The 26248-nt window shown below is 34.4% G+C and overlaps 2 protein-coding genes across 2 annotated transcripts; both read right to left on the minus strand.

Moving 5' to 3' along the window:
- Positions 1-10912, minus strand: LOC120137347 (laccase-7-like). The gene is made up of 7 exons (XM_039153114.1): positions 10848-10912; positions 10517-10761; positions 10311-10439; positions 9274-10233; positions 7815-7981; positions 6074-6075; positions 1-16 (listed from the first exon to the last, which is right to left on the minus strand). The coding sequence occupies exons 1-5, from the start codon at positions 10895-10897 to the stop codon at positions 7851-7853; spliced, it is 1515 nt and encodes a 504-aa protein (XP_039009045.1). The 5' UTR covers positions 10898-10912; the 3' UTR covers positions 1-16; positions 6074-6075; positions 7815-7850.
- A 12044-nt stretch (positions 10913-22956) lies between these two features.
- LOC120137348 (laccase-7-like) lies at positions 22957-24664 on the minus strand. The gene is made up of 4 exons (XM_039153115.1): positions 24466-24664; positions 24246-24374; positions 23212-24168; positions 22957-23125 (listed from the first exon to the last, which is right to left on the minus strand). The coding sequence occupies exons 1-4, from the start codon at positions 24662-24664 to the stop codon at positions 22995-22997; spliced, it is 1416 nt and encodes a 471-aa protein (XP_039009046.1). The 3' UTR covers positions 22957-22994.
- Positions 24665-26248: the final 1584 nt, after the last annotated feature.

The following is a 26248-nucleotide window of genomic DNA, read 5'->3' on the forward strand; positions in this document are numbered from 1 at the left end:
TGTTTCATCCATAAAACTTGTGCACAATAACTACCGACTGAAATGTATTCCGCTTCAGTGGTAGATAATGCAACACAATTTTGTTTCTTTGAAAACAAAAAAATCAGCATATTTCCAAGGAATTTGCAAGTACCGGAGGTGCTTTTCCTATCTAATTTGTATCCTCCATAATTCGCATCAGAAAAGGCATGCAAGCTAAAGCTAGAGTCTCTAGGATACAAAAAACGTAAACTAGGAGTGTCCTTAAGGTATCTAAAGATTCTCTTAACATCTAGAAAATGTGATTCCTTAGGGCATGATTGAAATCTAGCACATAAGCAAACACTAAACATAATGTCCGGTCTGCTTGCAGTTAGATAAAGTAAAGATCCAATCATTGACCTATATAATTTAACATCTACACATTTACCTCCTTCATCTAAGTCAAGCTTTGTTGAAGATCTCATTGGAGTGCATGAGGTTTGCCATTTTCCAGTCCAAACTTCTTGAGCATATCTTTGACGTACTTAGCTTGTATGATGAAGATGCCATCTTTTCTTTGCTTAATTTGGAGTCCCAAGAAAAATGAGAGCTCCCCCATCATGCTCATTTCGAATTCACTTTGCATTAGCTTAGAAAATTCTTGGTAAAGAATATCATTAGTAGAACCAAATATTATATCATCAACATAAATTTGAACTACTAATAAATCTTTACCTCTATGCTTTAAAAACAATGTAGTGTCAACCTTCCCTTTTGAAAAACCTTTTTCAATTAGAAAGTTTGACAATCTTTCATACCAAGCTATTGGAGCTTGTTTTAAACCATAAAGTGCTTTTATCAATTTAAGAACATGATTTGGAAATTTTGAATCTTCAAAACCTGGAGGTTGTTCCACATACACTTCTTCTTTTATAAAACCATTTAAAAATGCACTTTTAACATCCATTTGATACAATTTAAATTCATGAAAACATACAAATGCTAATAACATTCTAATTGCTTCCATCCTAGCTACGGGAGTGTATGTTTCATCATAGTCTATGCCCTCTTCTTGAGTATACCCTTGAGCAACAAGTCTAGCATTATTTCTCACTATATTACCACTCTCATCAATCTTATTCCTAAACACCCATATAGTACCCACAGTAGATTTATTACTAGGCCTTTCAACTAATGCCCATACTTTACTTCTCTCAAATTGATTTAACTCTTCTTGCATAGCCATAATCCAATGTTCATCATTTAATGCTTCTTTAATATTCTTAGGCTCTATGCATGAGATAAATGCAACATAATTACAAATAAGAGAAGATTGAGTTGTTACTCCTTTGGATGGATCACCTATGATTTCACCATCCTTGACATAGTTGTACTCTCTTGGGTAAGATACTTCCCTTTCTTCAATGGTTGGATTCTCGAGAGGATCATGAGTTTCCTCATCTTTCGTTTCTTTCTTTGATGATGATTCTCCAACGTCGTGTCTAACATCATTTGTATTTATAATACCTACATCATCATTCAAACAAGAATCCTTCCTCGGAAGGAGATTATCATCGAAAACAACATGTATAGACTCTTCTACAACTAAAGTTATTTTATTAAATACTCGATAAACTTTAGAACTTAAGGAATAACCCAGAAAAATTCCTTCATCACTTTTAGCATCAAATTTGCCAAGACTGTCTTTACCGTTGTTTAAAACAAAACATTTACATCCAAAAGGATGAAAAATAGCTAATGTTAGGCTTTTTATTTTTAATAATTTCATATGGAGTTTTCTTTAAAATAGGCCTAATCATTACTCGATTAATAACATAACAAGCGGTATTTGTGGCTTTCGCCCAAAAATATTTTGGCAAATTGTTTTCACAAAGCATGGTTCTAGCCATTTCTTTTAAAGTTCGATTTTTCCTCTCAACAACTCCATTTTGTTGAGGGGTTATAGGTGCTGAAAAATTATGGCTAATACCGTTAGAATCACAAAATTCATTAAATCCAAGGTTTTCAAATTCAGTTCCATGATCACTCTTAACACTAGTTATAGAGTAACCTTTTTCATTTTGGATTACTTTTGAAAACGTGATGAATTTTTCTAATGCTTCATCTTTAGTACTTAAAAATAGAACCCAAGTATATCTAGAATAGTCATCTACCAAGACAAATGCATATTGTTTTCCACCCAAGCTAGTAGTCCTAGTTGGCCCAAAAAGATCTATATGGATTAATTGTAATACTCTACTAGTTGATACATCATTAATGGATTTAAAAGAAACTCGCTTTTTTTTTCCTTTAGCACAAGCATCACAGATTTTATCATTATCAAATTTTAGTTTAGACAACCCTCAAACTAAATCACCTTGAATTAGCCGTTGCAAAACACTCATACTAGCATGTCCTAGTCTCCTATGCCATAAACAACTACCATGCTCATCCTTAGCAACTAGGCATAAATTAGTCATATCAATAGAGTCTAAATGCACCATGTATATGTTTCCTATTCAATGACCAACAAGCATAATTCGATTAGATGTAATGTCAATAACTTTACAACCATTGGTTTCAAACATGACATTGAATCCTTTATCACATAATTGACTAATACTTAAGAGATTATGCTTTAATCCATTCACATATAAAACATTTTTAATTTGTATGGAAGAGGTATTACCTATAGTACCTATACCTTCGATGTGACCTTTTGAATTATCACCAAAAGTCACTTCTCCTCCATTTTTGGCGTTAAGTTCTATGAACCGGTTTTTGTCTCCGGTCATATTTCTTGAGAATCCACTATCAAGGTACCATGAGTTTGAATTTGTTTCCCGTGCCTTGTAGCAATGCTCATTTCCCTACAAACATAGATTAATTTCTAATTTTTGGTACCCAAATTCTTTTGGGTCCATATTCATTAGTTTCCAAAATCCTAGTCCCCTTAGGTATCCATTTGTGTAGGATATCCTTATCTTTAATAGTAATGAGCTCTTTAGGAACCCATATACTTTTAACGATTTTTCCATTAGAGGTTCTTCGGGGACCTCTATAATTGTAGTTTTTAAAACTTTTTCTAACAAAGTTGGATTTTGAATTTTCTCCATTTTCAAAACGTTTTGTTCTAACTTTATCAAAAGAAGTTTTAAGATCATCAATTTTCTTTTGATGATCATCATTGACCTTTGAAAATAAATTTTGCAAATTCAAAATTTTCTTTTCAAACTCTTTTAGTTTGATTTGCAAATCTTTGATTTTACTTTCAAGATCGTTGTTGGTTTTGGATATGAGTTTATTTTCATTTTTCAATTTTGAAACATCATTTTTATATTTTAAAAAAAATTCCTCATAATCCGAAGTCAACCTATTATATTCCTCTAATAGCTCATCATAAGATAAATAATCAAATTCAGATGAGTTAGAGGTTACCTTAGAATCTTCCCCGAATGCCATCAAGCACAAGTTTGCTACTTCTTGTTCCTCTTCATCGGAACCCTCTTCATCGCTCCATATAGCCACATGAGCCTTGTGCTTATTTTTTGATTGTCCATTTCTTTTCAATTGTGGGTAATCATATTTGACATTCCCCGGATTTTTGCATTCATAGCAAATGATAGGGTCCTTCTCTTTTGGTTCATTTTTGAGGCCTTCATTTCGTTTGAATTTTCTTCCTCGGTAAAGTCTCATCATTTTTCTAAACCGTTTGGCAAACAATGTCATTTCCTCGTCATCGTCATCTTCATCCGAATCACTCTCATCTTTTGTGGATTTGAGAGCAACTCCAATGTTTTTCTTCTTTTCCTTCTCCTTTAGTATCTCGTCAATCTTATCGAGGTCAACCTCATCTTCAAGTATCATTTCATGAGTGAGGAGGGAACTGATTAGCTCTTCAAGAGTTAAGGACTTTAGGTTCTTAGCCTCGATGATTGCAGTCTTCTTGGATTGCCATGATTTTGGAAGTGAGTAAACTAACTTCCTCACAAGCTTTTCGTTTGGTATGATCTCTCCATATGATTTGAGATCATTGACAATCGTTGAGAATCTATCCGTTATAGCTTTGATATCTTCATTTGGTTTCATCCTGAAATTTTCATAGCTATGTATTAAAAGACTAATTTTAGATTCTTTTACCTCGTCGGTGCCTTCATGAGGGACTTGTAGTTTATCCCATATTTCTTTGGAGGTTGTACAAGATGAAACTCTTCCATATTCATCTGGTCCAAGAGCACAAAATATGATATGGATGGCTTTGGAGTTGAGCTGTAATATTCTTGTCTCTCCTTCACTCCACAATCTTGGATGAGTGAGAGGCTTGATATATCCGTCTTCTACAACATTCCATGCTCCCATGTCACTAGCTTGAATGAAATACATCATCATATTCTTCCAATAGGCATAGTTAGCCCCATTGAAGAAAGGAGGCTTGTTGACGGGCATCGAATCGAGACTGGAGTCGACGTTTGAAATGGAGGCCATTGATGACTTTGATTATCGATTTAACTCTTCCCGAATCGACTCAAGAGGTGATTAAACCTTCAAATGAGTTAGGCTCTGATACCAATTGTTGAGTTAATCGATCGACGGAATTGGCCAAGAGGGGGGTGAATTGGCAAATAAAAATCTGATGGAAGTTTTTGCAGAAAATTAAAAAGATTTGCACAACGATTTAGAGTGGTTTGACTTTCTCAACTAAAGTCTACGTCCACTACCTTAGCTATCCACACTAAGGATTTTCCAACAAATTCACTAATTTGTTCTTTCTTTTGAGGCCAAAGAGATAACCTTACAACACCCTCAAGAATATACCTCAATTCTTGAGAACACTCTTTCTCAAAGAGAAGATTAAAAATTTGCAAACTTACAAGGAAATCCTCACAATGTAGATTGTTTGCACAATTCTAGAACAAAGAAAAGAACACTAAAAAATAAATACAATTGAGTACAAGTAGTGTTCTTGAAAGCAAAATGAATATTAAATGAAAAATAGGCTTGAAAGCACAAACTTGAGGTTTGATGCTTTCTCTTTGATTCTCTCTTGATTCTAGTTGCTTGTTGTTTCTTGTTTTTGATCAATGGCTTCTAAGCTTGTTTAAATACACCTTCAAATGATTCTGAATGTTGGGGATGCTTAGTGGAGTCAATAGAGTCGTTTAAGTGTGAAAACAATTAATATTAGTGGTTAGGAGCGTCTCATCCATCGATGCATACCCTAGGTGCATCGGTGCATCAAGTGTAAAATTCAAATATTTTGACCGTTGGACTCTCAGTGCTTCGGTGCACTAAGAGTGCATCGATGCATAAAATGCATTCGATGTTTTGAAATAGCCTGAGTGCATCGATGCATGGTCTTGTGCATTGATGCATCAAATGCACTAAGTGCACCGATGCATGGTATGTGCATCGATGCATTAAATGCATTCGATGTTCAATTAATTCCATGGTGCATCGATGCATGGATTGGTGCATCGGTGCATCACTTTGAAAATTTGATTTTAGGCTTGATTTTGGTTCAAAATACTTTGTGAAAATTGTTTCAAAAATAGTTTAAGTATAAAACACAATTTTACACATTTAGTAAGGTTTAAAATGATCTTGAAAGACTTGGAGTAATAATTTGATATTCGATTAATTGAATCAAATATACTTTAGAAAATCATTTGTAAAATCTTAAAATTCATTTAAACTTAGTTTGTTATATCGAAATATCAAAATGTTTTCAACAAGAGTTGATTGAGAAAATGTTTATCCAACCAATTATTTCTCCTTGGGAAGCACCGATCCTTTTTGTTAAAAAGAAGGACAGGTCGATAAGGTTGTGCATCTTCATTTCAAGCCCTTAATCTCAAGTTTTAGTGTTAGTTTTAAAAATGGGCTTTTAAGGAATGTTAAGGGAATCAAAGGATTTAAGTTTATTCTAGTAAATTTGAGTTGATTGAAGTATCCTTAATCTTGTTTTAAGTCTTAAATATGTTAGCAACCTTTTTTTGTCTATGATTAGCTAAGGAGGTGGGAAAAAGTTCAAGGGAAAGAGGTAAAGAGAAAGTGAACCCTAGTTTATTCAAGAGAAGTTTTAGCAGCCCAGAAAGCTAGGTAACACACTCACAGCTTCTTCAGACCGATTGTGGATCATTAGAAATGAGTTATAGCTAGAAAGTTGAGTTGGAAGCATGTTACGTAAGTTTTCATAGTAGATTCTTATAAAGTTCATTTAGCATGTTTAAAGCCTTATTTATGACCCTTATGATTCACATAAGACTTAACAACAAGTGGGAAGCCTTAAAGTAGTAAAATTAGGGAGTTTGGATGGTAAATTTGTGCCTAAATAGGACATGTTTAAAGGTGAGTATCGATACTATAAGAAGCAATATCAATATTGTTCATGTTTCATGCTTAAAATTGAGAGGTTTTGAATAACAGTATCGATATCCCTTAAAGGAGTATCGATACTGAGGGTTCGATATCGAGACCAAAGGGCTTGGTATTAAGATCATGATTCCATAATGCCATTTTGGTTTCGGTACTCTAGGGAGTATTGATACCCAAGGTTCCAATATCGATACTCATATATGAGTATTGATACTCCTCTTCTTATTTTAAGGCATTTCAACTAGGGTATCGATACATTAGGTAGAGTATTGATACTGAGGAAATGGTACTGATATTGTAAGGCTAGTATCGATACCAAGCTTAAGTTTTGGTTTTTAAAATCAAGAGGTATTATAGGAGCAAGTAAGGTTTCCAAAAAGCTTAATAATTACTCTTAAATAAGACTGCAAGTGAGAACGATAATAATGATTAATCCAAATGTAGCAACGGGATAAAGTAGGGTGAAATAAGATTAGCCTTGTTTAAATACTCGGGAAACGACCAGGACACCTGAGTTTCTTTAAAGAAGCTAGCAATGTCGAAAGTATATATTCAGTCTGGATATCCTTAGGGAGTGCGCAAGGCACTTTAAGCTGACTAACTAAGGCTAAGGCTTGACACTCGCAATGGGTTGGTTAATCGAGGGAGTGGTGTCCGATGCAGAGATTATGGGGGCCTCATCCTCGGTAGACTATAAGTGTGTGTGAGCTTCGAGATGCAGAACCTTCAACCGCACCATGATGTCTACCATAGAGTAGAGAGTGAGTATACAAGTATACTCACCAAAGCAAAGTAGTAGACTTGATATCTTGAGCCTTTTAGTGGTATACAATTAGTATGATCTAGTTAATAGTGTGACATTTAGCTAGTTAGCTCAGCGTTTGGAATTTGTTTCCTTATGCAAATTAGGTGGAGTAGCTAAGGAGCTGTAGAGACCGAGGTCCAAACCAAGAGCAGATTAGAGTATGTCTCAAATTTTTGGAAGGGCATTTATATTTGTAAACCCTATTATAAAGTTGAGTCATCAGTTTTTAAAAAAAAAATTGATATGTATTATTTGAATGTAAATATTTATTTTGAGAGCTTCCCATTATAAAGTTTAAATTATATTTTTATGGTTGATTTTTATTGTGAGAGTTTTTGTTTTAAGTAAGAAAAAGGAGAAAAATATTGGTCAGCCACTTCGGTGGTTCCGTGTAGCACTCTGATCAGTCGACAATGTGTCGTACTGGTTCAGAGTGTTACACTAATAATAATATTGATATAAATAATATTAAATAAATTATTCTAATAAATAATATTATTTATTATATTTGATATTTATAATAATTTTTTTAAAAAAGTTTACTAACAAGTGAAAAACAAATTATACAACATTATTTAAACACCGTAAAATAATATCTAGAAAATATTTTTTTAACAAATATAATTTATTTTTAAAAATTTAATTTTTGAAATCTATTTTTCGTAATACAAACAACGTCAGCTACTTTCATATATAAATAAAACAACGTCTAGCATTGTGGAAGATCCGCTGGCGGTGGAGGCAAGGTTGTTGCCGGAGTTGGTCCGTTCTCAACCACGAAGGCAGTGGCCAGTCCTATCGGCAAGTGCGCGTCAAAGTGGCAATGCATCAACCATACCCCTGCACATGTCAGATGAATTGAAACAAGAACCGACGTTGCATTCAATATATTTTCAATGCTTTTAAGGGGCGTTTGATTTAAGGATTATTGGATTCGATGTGAATCTTACATTCTCATGTTTAGTTGGTCAATAATCTCATTCCCGGTAATATTTTATTACTAATAGTAGATTTTTTGGGGTATATTACCGGGAATGTCATTATCTCCCTTCCTTTAGGTATTGTAAAATTACAGGCGTTTTAGACTAAAATACCCTTAAATTTTTATTTTTTTTCAAAAATATCTTTCTTCTGTCATTGAATAATAAAAATTCTACGAAGGTTAAATTACAAATTTATCCTTAAATTATTTTAAATTTACAAAAAAAAATCTATAATTAAAATTTTATATGAAGTTCTGGGGTTAAAAAAATTTTACCCTTTCATTAAACCTTTTTTATATTTTTAATTTTGTAAAAAAAATTATATAAATATTATGAATTTAATTTTTTTTAAAAAATATATAAATATTTTATAATTTGTAATATTATACAAATATATAATAAGGACAATTTGGTCAAATATATATTCCAATAATCTTTTATTCCTTTAACCAAACATGATAATCTTACATTCCTGCTAAACTAACCAAACACAAAATACAACATTCCCAGTAATCATATTCCCTGATAATCTTTTATTCTCACTAGTAATCTTACATTCCATGAACCAAACGCACCCTAAAGAGTTAATTGCATCACATCCGCAAAATATGATCTATTTTAATAATTGGTCCCTAAACTTTTTAAATGTTTTAATCTTATACCTAAATTATGACTATCATTCTAAATTAGTCCTCAAACTTTTGAACATTTTAATTTCATCTCTAAATTATGATTTTCATTCTAATTTGGTTTCCAAACTTTTTTAAACATTCCAATTTCATCCCAAACTATACGTATATACTAATCAAACCCCTAGTCAATAAAATTGTTAGACCAAGTTATACTATTATATATTTGAAAAAAACAAAATATAAGTTAAAGTATGGTTGAAACTAATTACATATTTGGATGAATTTGAGGATGAAATTGAAATATTCAAAAGTTTGGGGACCAATTTAAAAAGAGTGTCGTAGTTTAGAGATGAGATTAGAATTTTCAAAAGTTTTAGAACTTAGAATAAGTCATAATTTAGGGATGAAATTGAAATATTCAAAATTTTAAGGATTAATTCAAAATGAGTGTTATAGTTTGGGAGATTACTTGCTTTTAACTAAAAAAACTGACAGATTCTGGTGACCGAAAGTAAACCTGGATTATTGGCTACGAATCTGATGACAGCCCATCCTCCAACAGGTACGGCGATAGTGTTGCGCATTTGGGGGTCGAAAAGATTGAACTTGCTTGCATCTGTGGCTGGGTTGTAGTTCCCGAACCCTTGAGCCATTACATGGAAATCAAAGCCATGGAGGTGCATCGGATGATTTTCCACTGCGAGAATAGCCGTGTTCTGCAAAACCATCTCCACCGTGGAGTTAAAGTTAAGCTTTGTGGTTTTGGTTCCTGTTGGAGCAAATAGCAGCGGCAGGTTGCTGTTAATGCTTGCGTTGGTGTAGTCGAATTGAACCGGTGGCTTGGCAGGAAAATCAGTGGTGTAAACTCCTCCGACGTTGAAGAAAAAGGCTTGCAGCATCGACAAGCCAGTAGGTGAGACGAAGGATTGATTGTTCATGGCGGCCGAGAGCTTCGTTCCATTAACTGGACCCTGGCAAGTTGTGTTCGATGGGCAGACTTGAAGCGCCAATCCGATTGTGACGAACATTTTGTGGTCCACTTTAACCGGGACAGGGTCCCAATGAGGCCCGCCGATCAAACTAGTAAGGTTGCTATAAAACTTATGAGCCGTGGGGGTGTCGTTGAACGCCGGTAAGACCGGCATTAGCGGCATTGGTGAAGATGGTGCGCCCTCGTAAACAATCACACCCCTCGTTGTTGTAGAATCAAACGGTACAACACCAAATGCACTTGCATAAGCTCTTGAGGCCATATAATAAGAACCGATCGGCTGATCCGCCCTTAGCAAAACATCGACCGTCTGGCCGGGGGCGATAGCCACCACGTCGGTAACATACTGGTTGGTGTAACAAGCGTCAACAGCCACGACAGTCATCTTATGATTGGCTATCTTGTAAAATAGCTGGTTATCGAGTGCAGCGTTGATGATACGTAAGAGATAGGTCTTCCCGCGCTCCACCTTAAGCTTGTACATTTCTGATTATCAAGAATCATATAACTAAATTAAAGATTTATATTCGATCCATTAACGATATATAATTTCATACACTTACGGTTTGTAGAGCATGGATAGAGATCACCGGGCCATCCATTTATCGTATAAGCATCGGAAACGTTAGGACCACGGCCAAGGGCTAATGCCTCGTTTTGGATATCGACGATATTAGCATTCCACCATTCACCTGCAACCGGCGTTGCTCTTTGTTAGCCCTAGAAACATAATGTAAAAATCTTAGTTTCCCAGTAGATATATACATACCTAATAGGATGGGAACTTCCCCGTAGGGCTTAGGGAACGGGTAAGAGCTGCCGGTTCTGGGGCGGATGATGAGTGCACCATAAACGGTGGCTCGGAGCGCCGAGGCATGAGCGTGCCACCAAAGGGTTCCTTCCTGTTTAATGATTTTGAATTTGTAGGTGTATTTATTGCCGGGGCGAATTGGACACTGAGTCACCATGTTAGGTCCATCAGCCCAGCCACTCAGTTTCTGGAAAACCCCATGCCTGGTCGAGTAATAATCAGCAAATGGTTAAAATTTAAAAACATAAGAATTTGAGTAAATTCAACTGTAATTTCCATGAAGGTTTACCAGTGAATGGTCAAGTTGTAAGGTGACTTATTAATGACATGAACAATCATCGTGTCACGCTCTCGAACATCGATTATGGGACCAGGGAAGTTACCATTTACTGCAGTAATCACCTGGCGATTGCATAGCCTATTAAGAGTCAGATTCTGCACCTGCAAGCAAACTCAAATTATAAGCTTAGGGACATTAAACATCATTAAAAGCTTATCAAATATGACCATAAATATCATTAAAGCAATGTGAAGTGTATGATTAAAGCCATGACTATTACATTGAATGTGTGCTCCACTATTGCAGCAGAGGCTGTTGAATCAGCCACCAGAAGAAGCAATGAGCAAGAAAACAAGAAAACAAGGCGCACCATTTCGATTGAAGAACTAAATATTCCAATAAGAAAGAAGAGAGGAAGAGTTAATAAAATGCTTGGCTAGGTGTGAGAGGCAAACATGGAAGATAGAGCTCATTTTATATTAGAAGTGCCAAAATGCTTGGCTAGCTGTGAGAGGCAAACGTTGACGATAGGGCTCATTTTATATTGGAAGTGCCAAAATGCTTTGCTAGCTGTGAGAGGCAAACGTTGACGATGGAGCTCATTTTATATTGCAAGCGCCAGGTTTCCTCATGGAATCTTAGTTAATTTGTGTAGTTGACTCAACTTCAAGAAATCGTTGTTTTCTTTGTGGTTAATATGCCAACGCCGCCTTACAATATTGAAAATTAAATATTAAGGGCAAGCCATAGAATCGGCATACCCAAAGGTGGAGCCATGTGGAAAAATAAGTGTTATAGAACCTTAATTTTTTTTTGAATTTTTTTTTTATAAATTTTATAATAGATAACCCCTGAGGGTGTTTGGTTCACGAAAAATAACATTACCAAGGGGAATAATCTTTTCCAGAATTACATCCCTACGTTTGGTTCACGGAAAAGATTATTACCGGGGAATGGCTTTTTTCCCAATAGTAGCATTTTTTTTTGTTAAAGTTGTGATGTCATTACCTCATAATTCTTAGGTATTAGACAATTCCCACTACTTTGGACAATAATATCTCTAGACTAACGAATTCTTTTTATAATGATAATTTTCAATTCTTATTTTTTTTGTACTTTACTCAAAAATATAAATATAATAATAATATACAAATAGTTTAATTTAGTAAAATATTAATTAATTTGAGTATTTAAAATAATTTATATTTTTAATATTTAATATATTAATTATTTATAATTTTATGAGGTAAAAAATAATATGATAGTAAAAATATAATTATTTAATATAATATATAGTTTAAGTTATTAAAAAATAGATCTTATACATTGAAAAATAATATCATTATCCACTCTAGATCATAATATTATTTTTCTCATATTATATTATATTTTATATAAATAAATATGATGATTATGAAAATTATTTAAAATATATTTTTTCTCAAAAGTTAGATAGTATAACAATTAAAATATTTCTATGAATTTTTTTATTCAACTATTTATAATTTAATATTAAAGTTTAACTTTTTTTAGAAAAACATATACCACAAGGATAATTTGGTAAAAATACAGTCAAGTAATATTATATCCCTCCAACCAAACACTATAATTTTACATTCATTCTAAACAAACCAAATAAGGTAATATAACATTCCCATAGTAATATTACATTCCAGTAATGTTATTCCCAAAGGTAATCTTACATTCCGTGAACCAAACGCCCCTTAATAGATAATCTCTTAGCAACAAAGGGAACCCCCAGATAACAGACCGAGAGCTTCCCACAATGAATCCCAGTAACTGCCCATATCTCATTCAAATTAGACTCACACATACTCGAAGAAAAAAGCTCGGACTTCCTCGCATTCAACTGTAAGCCAAAAAAAATATAACCTTAAAATATTTGATACACATTGAATTATTCGTGTCACTATATGATTGGGTGAAAATAAAATATATTAATTTATAAAAATTTAAAATATAACCTCTTACTGATGTTAAGTATTAATTGGAGGATACAAAGAGGACTATGTATGAGATAGAGCTGAAGCCCCAGCAGAAGTTAAAGGGAGAGTTAGCCTTTCTTAAGAAAGAAGGGTCTAGATGGTGGCATTCTGTAACATCCTCAATACCGGGTTAGTGACCAAATTGTAAAGTTTCAGAAATTGGTGATTAAAGTAGGATAATTGAATAGTTCAATGATTTAATGGAAATATGATGAAGGTTATTTAGTAATTATTGAATGAATTAAAGGGTAAAATGGTAAATTGATAAGTAAGATTTTTATATTCCTTTTATAAGAAAAGTAACCATGTGGGAAATGAGAGAATTATCCAGAGTTTTCTTTTTTCTTCTTCCTCCTCTCGTATCTCCAAGCTCAAAGGTGAGTTTCTTTGTTTATGGATTAATTGTTGATTTTAAGGTTGGGTTTTGATTATTAGATGATAACTAAGCTTAAGGAAAGCTTAAGTTATCTTAAAATCAAAGTATGATGGAGTTAGGAGGGATTAAAGATTTGAGGTTCTTGGGTGAAATCTTAAAATAGAGTTCATAACTAGAGTTGGAAGTTAAATTTGACTTGTCAAGGGTCTAATTAAGAAGTTAGAAGCCATATAATTGGAATTAAAACATATTGCAAAGTTGGTTTAATTCTTGAGTTACATATGAGGAATAGAATTTTGAAGTTAAAGATGTTTTATATGAATATAAATTGGTTTAAGCATGTGTATATGAGTTGAGAACATGAAAGGGGATGATATATGAAGTAATTAAGCTGAAAAGAGTGGATTTTCGGGCATAAATTGGAATTATGGGCTATGTGCATCGATGCACATTCAATGTGCACCGATGCATCAAAGGTAAATTTCCAAAAATTAGTCAGTGTGTATCGATGCACAGGAAGTGCATCGATGCACCCATTAAAAATAGAAACATCGAATGCAATTAGTGCATCGATGCATAAGGAGTGCATCGATGCACCCCCTTAAAATGAAAACATTGAAGATGATTTGTGTATCGATGCATGGGTAGTGCATCGATGCACTTCAAGGGAAATAGAATTATACTTTTCTTTTGGTCTAAGAAATGATAGATTAGTGTATATCAATTGGATACTAATATGTATCAATGTATGATTATATAAATATCGAGCACGAACAAGTCCCGAAACAATTATCAAGTTATTATTCGATCGAAAGAGAGGAAATTATAAAAATGGATTGGAACTTAGTGAGGCCAAGGTGAGTGCGCATTATTTTATATATGATGTTTAATGGGAAATAAGACTTGCGACAAGTCTATTTCCTATAGTATTGTGCATGAAGCATGAACATGAACATATGTTTGTTATGAGTGTCTGAGTTATATGTTATGGTATGTGTTGACATGTTATTATATATGTATTTCATGGTTGATGTGAATATATATATATATATATATATATATATGATAAGACATAAAAATAAGATATAAGCAATGTGATAAGAAATGTGAAATAGCATGAAAAGTGGATATGAGCTACGTGATATGTGAAAGTGATTTACGTGTTTATACGTATATGTGATTCAACTTATGTGACATAATCTACGTGCTATGTGAAAGTGAACTACGTGTTTATGTGAAAATATGAAATGTCATAAATGATGATGCCCATGTTATGTGTCATGAGAGCTAGGGTATAGTTGGCATGCCAAGAGTCGAGGGTCTACGCGGTCCTTCGGGACATATATGTATTATTTGGAACATGTGTGGGGTCTTTTGAGACACATACTTGATCCTTGGCATATGTATATGATTCTTAAGGAATTTTCTATGTGGTCCTTAGGGACAACCTTATATGGCACTTCGGTGCATTTCTACGCGGCACTACAGTGCAATTCTACGTGGCACTTCGATGCATTTATACGAGCTGTGGTGACAGCATTAGTGCACAACCTCTATAGACTCACATATTTATAGTTCTCACATGTGTACATGGGCTAATAAAGACATAACAACAAATATATTACATGTGACTTGTATGTTTTTGTGTTGTGGATGGTATTATATGATTTATATGATGATATGTGGATTGTATGATTAAATGAGTCAAATGTTGGTTAAAGTGCTAGGTATAAGAGGATATGTATTAAGTGATATAAACGATAATCATATTGATAATGAAATAAGGCTAATGATGAACATGATGAGTGATGAATATATGTTTTTATATGTTCTTATATGTAATGATATATTGTATATGTGTTATAGGGATTTGTTACATGAATAAGGGTAGGAGTGATAGTAGTAATTGTTCATGCATGATTACAAGCTATAGTTTATATTTTATGTTTATTGCCTCACTAAGTCATAGACTTAGCGTTTAATTGTTTCACACGTAGGTTACCGAAGTGAGAAGACTAAAGAGCAATGTGGAGCAAGACATGTCAGTTCTCCTTACCAAAGGTCAGATCAGAAGAAAGGTGAATAATATGTATTTTAATATATAAAGTTCTAGTTGGCATATATTCAAAATAATATATTGTATAAGCTCTGAATAGTTCGATAAAGGTTTGGAATAAGTTATATGTAATAATAAATTTTAAATTACTCACTATTTTATACAAGTAAAGGTTTTGAAAAGTCAATGTGACACTTCGGACTCGGATCCGGGTCAGATATGGGTTGGGGGTATTACATTTAATGGTATCAAAGCTAAGGTTTAGCCTATTCTAGGCTTAAACCGAAGTTAAATGAGATTTAAAATGTGTACATGCCAACACAAAGTCAATAATTTCTGATCTGATAAGTGTAAGGAGTATATTGTCTTGCTAATAGAATAAGAATAGTATGATATTGTAGAAATCTGATTGCAATAGTTTCGAAATGAAGTGAGAGGTAAATCTGATTGTAATAGCAATTCACCTGCCCTGGCCAGACAGGATGAAGAGCGGACACATCAGAAAATGCCTCGTAAGATCAAAGATTGATTTCAGAAAATTGAAATCATATTATAATAGTGATAGCAAGTTTTCATTGTTTTGAATCAGAAAAGTGACAGGGAGTAGTTTTATTATTTCGTGGATAAGATAAAATAAGGTGAAGAAGTGTCACCATAAGAGCGTTAAAAGATCAAATGATGCAGTGAGAATTGGTAGAAGAGTTCAAGAATAAGTGTATCAGTGACAAGCATATAAAATGTATAAAGTCAGAGCTTATGAGTTCAAAACGAATGGATAGTATTATGTATAAGCAAGAGTGTTTATATGATAAGGGTTTGTAGTTAAGACGGAAAGAGTTAGTGTTGGCTAACCAGAGTACGTGATAAAATGTACTGGAATTATAAGATTATAAGATATGGTCAGGATATGATAACCAAATATGAAATGGATCTGGATACAGTTGTATATTTGGATCATAGTAATGTGGTATAGTAAAGGAAAAGGAAGTAAGGATTTGCATATTTGAGTAAAGTTGAGGATTGATAAGAAGAGTTTAAGAATGAGTATATCGATGATCAGATTATAAGATAAAGGAAGTCAGAATATTGAGTTTGAGCAACGGAAATTACAGGATGTATTACAATAGAGGTGAAATTGATAAGTTAAATAAACTAATTTTGAGATAATTTCGATTGGAAAGAATGTATATGATTGGTTGACTAGGGCTTGTGCCCTATATTGGACAGATGTTATTGACTAGCTGTCAGAGTAAAGGTGATAGAGTTATAAAATTGGAGGAAAAGATAGAGTTGAGTTAATCAATTATGATGTGAAAATGAATATAGTTGTGTATTCTGATCAGATAGCTATGATGTAGAAAAGAAGATAAGTATTTGCATGGAACCTTAAGGAAGGAAAATACAAGTATAAGAAATTATAAAGAATGAAGTTTTGTATAAGTAAATGGTTTATCAAAGTTATGAGGATGCAATTAAGATTGGTACATAGAGATGAGTATAGGTGATAAGACCAGAGTATGTGAACATGAAAGGAAAGATATGATTTGGGTATAAGGAATAAATAAAGGAATAATGTAATAAAGAAATGAAAGGGATGAGTTAAAGGATCAGATACGATAAAGGTTATATGGAAGTGTAGATGACAATTTTGATATAGAAGTAAGAAAAGTGTGCAAGGTGATGTGAAAAGATTCTTTAAAAATGTATGTTAATTATATTTAAAGAAGATCTAATGTTGTGTTCTCGGTCAATGATGTTGGAAAACGAGTTGGTTATTGTTATAAGATAATTAAAGAGGGATTTATGAGGTTAAGTGATGAAAATGGATGTTACTGTCTACATGATTAGTGATATTATATTAAGTCGTAGAAATGGTCAAAGGAAATTGCATAATGGAATGAGAGAAAAGACAGAAAGGGATTAAAGTTACTAGTTACTGTTTATATGATCAGTGACAATAGATAAATGTATAAAGGAAAAAGGTAGTTGAAGAAATAAAGGAAGGAAATATTAAGAAATGAGGTAACATGAGAATAATAGAAGATATGTTCTTATTGATTTGTTCAGTGAAAATTCGAGGACGAATTTTCTTTAAAAGATGGGAGATTTGTAACATCCTCAATACCGGGTTAGTGACCAAATTGTAAAGTTTCAGAAATTGGTGATTAAAGTAGGATAATTGAATAGTTCAATGATTTAATAGAAATATGATGAAGGTTATTTAGTAATTATTGAATGAATTAACGGGTAAAATGGTAAATTGACAAGTAATATTTTTATATTCCTTTTATAAGAAAAGGAACCACGTGGGAAATGAGAGAATTATCTAGAGTTTTTTTTCTTCTTCTTCCCCCTCCCGTATCTCCAAGCTCAAAGGTGAGTTTCTTTGTTTATGGATTAATTGTTGATTTTAAGGTTTGGTTTTGATTATTAGATGATAACTAAGCTTAAGGAAATCTTAAGTTATCTTAAAATCAAAGTATGATGGAGTTAGGAGGAATTAAAGATTTGAGGTTCTTGGGTGAAATCTTGAAATAGAGTTCATAACTAGAGTTGAAAGTTAAATTTGACTTGTCAAGGGTCTAATTAAGAAGTTAGAAGCCATAGAATTGGAATTAAAACATATTGCAAAGTTGGTTTAATTCTTGAGTTACATATAAGGAATAGAATTTTGAAGTTAAAGATGTTTTATATGGATATAAATTGGTTTAAGCATGTGTATATGAGTTGAGAACATGAAAGGGGATGATATATGAAGTAATTAAGCTGAAAAGAGTGGATTTTCGGGCATAAATTGGAATTCTGGGCTATGTGCATCGATGCACATTCAATGAATGTGCACCGATGCATCAAAGGTAAATTTTCAGAAATTGTTCAGTGTGTATCGATGCACAGGAAGTGCATCGATACACCCATTAAAAATGAAAACATCGAATGCAATTAGTGCATCGATGCATAAGGAGTGTATCGATGCACCCCCTTAAAATGAAAACATCGAAGGTGATTTGTGTATCGATGCATGGGTAGTGCATCGATGCACTTCAAGGGAAATAGAATTATACTTTTCTTTTGGTCTAAGAAATGATAGATTAGTGTATATTAATTGGATACTAATATGTATCAATGTATGATTATATAGATATCGAGCACGAACAAGCCCCGAAATGATTATCAAGTTATGATTCGATCGCAAGAGAGGAAATTATAAAAATGGATTGGAACTTAGTGAGGCCAAGGTGAGTGCGCATTATTTTATATATGATGTTTAATGGGAAATAAGACTTGCGACAAGTCTATTTTCTATAGTATTGTGCATGAAGCATGAACATGAACATGTGTTTGGTATGAGTGTCTGAGTTATATGTTATGGTATGTGTTGACATGTTATTGTATATGTATTTCATGGTTGATGTGAATATATATATATATATATATGATAAGACATAAAAATAAGATATAAGCAATGTGACAAGAAATGTGAAATAGTATGAAAAGTGGATATGAGCTACGTGATATGTGAAAGTGATTTACGTGTTTATACGTATATGTGATTCAACTTATGTGACATAATCTACGAGCTATGTGAAAGTGAACTACGTGTTTATGTGAAAATGTGAGATGACATAAATGATGATGCTCATGTTATGTGTCATGAGAGCTAGGGTATAGTTGGCATGCCAAGAGTCGAGGGTCTACGCGGTCCTTCGGGACATATATGTATTCTTTGGAACATGTGTGAGGTCTTTTGAGACACATACTTGATCCTTAGCATATGTATATGATTCTTAAGGAATTTTCTACGTGGTCCTTAGGGACAACCTTATATGGCACTTCGGTGCATTTCTACGCGGCACTACGGTGCAATTCTACGTAGCACTTCGGTGTATTTATACGAGTTGTGGTGACAGCATTAGTGCACAACCTCTATAGACTCACATATCTATAGTTCTCACATGTGTACATGGGCTAATAAAGACATAACAACAAATATATTACATGTGACTTGTATGTTTTTGTGCTGTGAATGGTATTATATTATTTATATGATGATATGTGGATTGTATGATTAAATGAGTCAAATGTTGGTTAAAGTGCTAGGTATAAGAGGATATGTATTAAGTGATATAAACGATAATCATATTGATAATGAAATAAGGCTAATGATGAACATGATGAGTGATGAATATATGTGTTTATATGTTCTTATATGTAATGATATATTGTATATGTGTTATAGGGATTTGCTACATGAATAAGGGTAGTAGTGATAGTAGTAATTGTTCATGCATGATTACAAGCTATAGTTTATATTTTATTGCCTCACTAAGTCATAGACTTAGCGTGTGATTGTTTCACACGTAGGTTACCGAAAGGAGAATAGTAAAGAGCAATGTGGAGCAAGACAGGTCAGTTCTCCTTACCAAAGGTCAGATTAGAAGAAAGGTGAATAATATGTATTTTAATATATAAAGTTCTAGTTGGCATGTATTCAAAATAATATATTTTAAATTACTCACTATTTTATACAAGTAAAGGTTTTGAAAAGTCAATGTGACACTTCGGACTCGGATCCGGGTCGGATACGGGTTGGGGGTGTTACACATTCGATTTCTAGGATCTCGGTGAATCAGTTGACTTGAGATCTTTTCAAGGAACGTTTCTAGAGTCGCTACATTGGAGAGAGATATCTGCAGGAGCGACGTCAGGAGTTCCAGAATTTGGAGCAGGGTGATATGTTTGTCATGGATTATTAGATTGAGTTCATCAGACTGAGTTGTTATGCTACTGGGCTTGTGGACTCTGACTTGGATCGGTGTTTGAGATTTGAGAATGGACTTAGGTATGAGATAAGGAGTCGAGTTGCTACCCATAGCCAAGACTGCTGAGGAGATTGAGCGAGTGGGTACGGACCGTAGAAGGGATAGCGACTGAGATAGAGATAGAGACTGATTCAGTAGACCTTCTGGTTTCGGTGTTACTTCTACGCGTCCTAGCAAGAAGGTAAGGGCGAGTCTTCTCAGAGAGGTGGAATGAGTTCTAGGCCTGTAGCGTCAAACACTCTAATAGTTCCAGCTTCTAGTCAGGGTGGTTCTTCTGGAGTATCGCCGATGACCATTTGTGAGTATTGTGGGAGATGCCACTTCAGTGATTGTAGGAAAAACATGGATACTTGTTTCAGGTGTGTGCCCAACAACCATTTCTTGATAATGTTTATTAGATTCTCGTGGCACACACATTCAATCAACACTAAACATACAAAAGGTTGAGATTCAGGAATTTGATCTTGTAAGGTCAAGTTCGAATCCTATCACTGTCACTTTCGGTGGGCAACCTGTAAATTCCTATGTAGATCCCAACTGAATATTAGGTACACCTTGACCCTAGACTAGGGGAGACACCTCTAACCTACACTTTTATGTACTAAAAAAACAATAAACATACTAAACATCACATTTACATACATACATATACATACTTGTAGAATCATATTACTTTAAAGACCAATACACATATACTCCCTCTGTCCAATAAAAAGATGTCTATTATTGATTTTTTTGTCAATTTTTTTAAACTTTGACTAATTATTATTTAAAATTTATTATTGATAAAAATATGTAAAAATGTATTTTAAAACCTTCAATCAATTAGTTTTCAAATATATATTTTATAAAATTTAATTATTTAAAATATTTAAAATAACCAATGTTAAAGTTTAAAAAAATTGACTTTTGAAAAACCGGGACGTCTTCTATGGGACGAAGAGAGTAACATATTTTATGATCACCAAAATAATAATCACTTCTAATAGGAGCTACTAAATATAAGGTTTACAGATTGAAACAGAGGTTTGACTTATGAAGTTGCACGATGTAATATAGTAGATTTGAACTTAATCTTGTCTTATAATGTCACGGAAAATAATCAAACGGAGCTTAGAAAAGTTTAGTGATGTAGTCAAAAATCCAATAGACATAAATACAAAACATTTTCATAAACACATTATTACAAACATATATGATCAACGCATATTATAATTTTATAATTAAATATTAAATCATATTTAGAATTTACATTATAAATCATTTGAAAAATTATCTTGTTGGTTACCTATACTTGACAGATACATGAATCGACAATATACCCATAAGGGTAACACTGGTATGGCTCAGAGCTAGCAAAATGGCTAAGGGTAAAATTGAAACGCATTTTCACATTCGAACATAATACACATCACTCGGAGACACCTCAATCACACTTAACTCTTATCGCAAGTGTTAAAATGATCCTGTGATATATCAACTATATTCATAATAATACTAAAATAATCAAAACTCAATTTATGTCATTTTCACAATTCAAATGTCAAATAAATAGTAATTAGTATGCGAGGAGTTAGATTTGGGGAAGAAGTTGGGTATTAAGATTGTGGGTGATGAGGAGGAAGTGGTGCAAGAAATTGCTTTGCTAAACCAGAATTGATAAGTCAGGCAGGAGGTAGGAAGGTAGTGTCTCGGTATGAGAATTCTAATATGGAATGTTAGGGGTTAGGTTCGGAGGTAAAACTTATGGTGGTTCGCAAATTTCTTAAGGAGAATAGGGTGGAAATGGCTCCGCCTCATGAAACTAAGAAGCCTGTAATCTCAGTGGAGGAGATAAGGAGGCTATGGATGGATGGCGAGGTAGATTTTTCTTTCTCACCTGCTATTGAGAGGGCAGGAGAATTATTATCGGCTTGGGATATAAGTAAATTCCATTTTCAGGAAGCCATAGTGGAAAGGAATTACATTTGTTTGCTGGGGTGTTGGACTCAATCCGGTAGTAACTCGGTTGTAGCGAACATTTACGCTCCTTGTACAGTGGCTGATCAATCCATGCTTTGGGAAGCTTTATCAAACTTGAAAGGTACTTTCGGGTAGTGAGGAATTCAATAATTTTATATCTTCTTTCAGGTTGATTGACAGGGGCAAAAAATTCACATGGATTGGGACTCAAAACAAGAGGAGCCGTCTTGATAGATTTCTATTAGATGAGCAATGGTTGCTAGTCTTACAATACAATACAATACAATAGGTGTTTGTAGGATTTCATGCATGGGAATTTAGGTTTAGCTTTTTAATATTAATTAAATTTTCATTCATTTAATAAAGTGAGTTTTTAACTAAACCCCTAAGTTTAATTAATTAAACTGAAACCCATTTAATTCCTTACTAAAAATAAGTTTAATTTCTAACAGATATGGTGTTGAAACTGTGTTAGTAGCCATTAAGAATCATTTATAGTTACTTCTTGAGGCAAAAGGTATCCGGGGAGTTCGTGGTGGAGCTTGATTCGGCTTTGGAGTCGGATATGATTGTAAAGCTTCTCCGTCGTCCGAGGGAGTGGTGGTCATTGTTAATGAAAGTCGACAGCCTTAGAGTTTTGCAGAGAGTTGATCTGGTTAAGTGCTGCATTGTTTTTGCGCCTTCCTAGTGCACACCGGTGATTGTGAGGTGGTGAAGCCTGCTTACCACTTAAATCAATCTCTGTTAGTGATATTGATTTTATTTTAAATTTTAATAAACATTAGGAAATATAAAACATGATGTAACAACTGAAGTTCAATCAAAATCGATCTCTTGCCTAATGAATTAAATCCAAAATCATGAAAGAAAACTGAAGAAGGATAAAAAAAATACAAAAACAACGTCAACTACTTTCATATATAAATAAAACAATGTCTAGCACTGTGGAAGATCCGCTGGCGGCGGAGGCAAGGTTGTAGCCGGTGTCGGCCCGTTCTCAACCACGAAGGCAGTGGCCAGTCCTATTGGCAAGTGCGCGTCAAAGTGGCAATGCATAAACCATACACCTGCACATCTCAGATGAATTGAAGCAAGACCTAGTTCAATATCTTTCAATGCTTTTAAATAACAATTTTTTTGGCAGAAAATTAACCTGGATTATTAGCTACGAATCTGATGACAGACCATCCTCCAACAGGTACGGCGATAGTGTTGCGCATTTGGGGGTCGAAAAGATTGAACTTGCTTGCATCTGTGTCTGGGTTGTAGTTCCCGAAACCTTGAGCCATTACATGGAAATCAAAGCCATGGAGGTGCATCGGATGATTTTCCACTCCGACAATAGCCGTGTTCTGCAAAACCATCTCCACCGTGGAGTTAAACTTAAGCTTTGTGGTTTTGGTTCCTTTTGGAGCAAACAGCAGCGGCAGGTTGCTGTTAATGCTTGCGTTGGTGTAGTCGAATTGAACCGGTGGCTTGGTAGGGAAATCAGTGGTGTAAACTCCTCCGACGTTGAAGAAGAAGGCTTGCAACATCGACAAGCCAGTAGGTGACACGAAGGATTGATTGTTCATGGCGGCCGAGAGCTTTGTTCCATTAAATGGACCCTGGCAAGTTGTGTTCGATGGGCAGACTTGGAGCGCCAATCCGATTGTGACAAACATTTTGTGGTCCACTTTAACCGGGACAGGGCCCCAATGAGGCCCGCCGACCAAACTAGTAAGGTTGCTGTAAAACTTATGAGCTGTGGGGGTGTCGTTGAACGCCGGTAAGACCGGCATTAGCGGCGTTGTTGAAGGCGGTGCACCGTCGTAAACAATCACACCCCTCGTTGTAGTAGTATCGAACTGTATACCTAATGCACTTGCATAAGCTCTTGCAGCCATGTAATACGACCCGATCGGCTGATCCGCTGTAAGCAAAACATCGACCGTCTGTCCGGAGGCGATAGCCACCACGTCAGTGACATACCGGTTGGTGTAACAAGCGTCGACAGCCACAACAGTCATATTATGATTAGCTATCTTGTAAAATAGCTGGTTATCGAGTGCAGCGTTGATAATACGTAAGAGATAGGTCTTCCCTCGTTCCACCTTAAGCTTGTACATTTCTGATTATCGAGAATCATATAACTAAATTAAATATTTATATTCGATGCATTGAAGATATATAATTTCATACACTTACGGTTTATACAGCATGGAAATAGATCACCGGGCCATCCATTTATCGTACAAGCATCGGAAATGTTAGGACCACGGCCAAGGGCTAATGCCTCGTTTTGGATATCGACGATATTAGCATTCCACCACTCACCTGCAACCGGCATTGCTCTTTGTTAGCTAAATACCTACAGCCCTATGGAACATATATAATGTAAAATCTTTGTCTCCCAGTATATATATACCTAATAGGATGGGAACTTCCCTGTAGGGCTTAGGGAAAGGGTAAGAGTTGCCAGTTCTGGGGAGGATAATGAGTGCACCGTACACGGTGGCACGGAGCGCCGAGGCATGAGCGTGCCACCAAAGGGTTCCTTCCTGTTTAATGATTTTGAATTTGTAGGTGTATTTATTGCGGGGGCGAATGGGACACTGAGTGACCATTTTAGGTCCATCGGCCCAGCTACTCAGTATCTGAAAAATCCCATGCCTGGTCGAACAATCATCAGCAAATGGTTAAAAACATATGAAATTGAGTGAATCCAACTGTAATTTCCATGAAGGTAATTACCAGTGAATGGTCAAGTTGTAAGGTGACTTATTAAACACATGAACAATCAGTGTATCACCCTCCCGAACTCGGATTCTGGGACCAGGGAAGCTATCATTTACTGCAGTAATCACCTGGCGATTGCATAGCCTAGTAAGAGTCAAATTTTGCACCTGCAACCAAACTCAAATTATAAGCTTAGGGACATTAAATATCATTAAAAGCCATGACGATTACATTGAATGTGTGTTCCACTATTGCAGCAGAGGCTGTTGAATCAGCCACCAGAAGAAGCAAAGAGCAAGCAAACAAGAAAACAAGGCGCCCCATTTCGATTAGAGGACTAAATATTCCAACAAGAAACAAGAGAAGGAGCGTTAATGTGAGAGGCAAAGGAGATGGAGCTTCAATTTATATTGGAACTGGTTCGAGGTTTTCTTGGTGACAAAGATTTCAACGCGACCCTACAATATCGAGAATTAAATATAAAGGGCAGGCCACAGCTTAGGCATACCAATTGCTTAACAACCTAGCCAAAACGAGTGTAGAAAATTTATTTTCTGCTTTTGGAGCTTTGAACTGGCAACCAATATGGTAATGGTAATGGTAAAAAGAAATGTTATTCTTTACGGATGATTCGAATTCAAATGCAGGATGTGCATGCATTATCATGGTTAATAAAGATGATTAATATGAATTTTAGTATATTTTAAAAAGAAATGTATATACTTATGCGCATCAATCAAAGTTGTAAATTATGAAATTGGAAATCATATGAAAGAAACTCGGTTGTTGAAGCCATTACTTTTGAAATTGATAGTCCTAATGGCCCTAGCTTCCCAGTGGGGAAACACTATAGGTGTAATCTAATTACAGTGCAATTTGAGGTAATTGAAGGGTACATCAAATCGAAGAGGTGCTGGCTAATGGCAATGCGTCAACACCTAGGTTGTGGCTATGGTGCGGGCTGTAAATACCATGAAACTATCTAATTCTTGAACTTAGTTGGGAAAACCCAAGGAACTAAGGTTTTTAAAATATGTAAAAATCTTGATGATAAGATATATAATTTTTAAAATTTTGATTTTCTAGTCTTTTCCTTAAATGGACAATCTAATGTAACTGAAATTATTATAATTACATTCTCTTTTACATTTGATAAATGTGTGAAAGAAATTCATTTAAATATATAGAAAGCATGTACAGAGTTAGAATTAAATATTGACATGGGTCAGCTATTTAAAAAAAATATAAAGACTTATTAGGATTCAAACTATTGACATGATATTTTTTATTTTTTTCAATGTTGATATGGCATTATCTTATGATGATACATCATTATTATTTTTTTACAGCGGTGACCAAAATGAAATCAAAACTAATTGTTAGGTACGATTTTAGTTGGGTGATCAAAACAGAACAAAAATTATATTTGAGTTACTAAACTTGTAGTTTACACTTATGAGAGCGATAGTTAC

The sequence above is a fragment of the Hibiscus syriacus genome, unplaced genomic scaffold, assembly GCF_006381635.1.
Source record: "Hibiscus syriacus cultivar Baekdansim isolate YM2019G1 unplaced genomic scaffold, ASM638163v2 tig00110656_pilon, whole genome shotgun sequence".
NCBI classification, from domain to species: Eukaryota; Viridiplantae; Streptophyta; class Magnoliopsida; order Malvales; family Malvaceae; genus Hibiscus; species Hibiscus syriacus.

Bases quoted from the DNA above. Each gene is read 5' to 3' on its own strand.
- LOC120137347 (XM_039153114.1), bottom strand. From the start codon at position 10,897: ATGATTGTTCATGTCATTAATAAGTCACCTTACAACTTGACCATTCAC. The intron at 10,762-10,847 runs GTAAACCTTCAT...TTACTCGACCAG, and splicing joins TACAACTTGACCATTCACTG to GCATGGGGTTTTCCAGAAAC. The intron at 10,234-10,310 runs GTAAGTGTATGA...CTTGATAATCAG, and splicing joins CTATCCATGCTCTACAAACC to AAATGTACAAGCTTAAGGTG.
- LOC120137348 (XM_039153115.1), bottom strand. From the start codon at position 24,664: ATGGTCACTCAGTGTCCCATTCGCCCCCGCAATAAATACACCTACAAA. The intron at 24,169-24,245 runs GTAAGTGTATGA...CTCGATAATCAG, and splicing joins ATTTCCATGCTGTATAAACC to AAATGTACAAGCTTAAGGTG. The intron at 23,126-23,211 runs GTTAATTTTCTG...TGAGATGTGCAG, and splicing joins ATTCGTAGCTAATAATCCAG to GTGTATGGTTTATGCATTGC.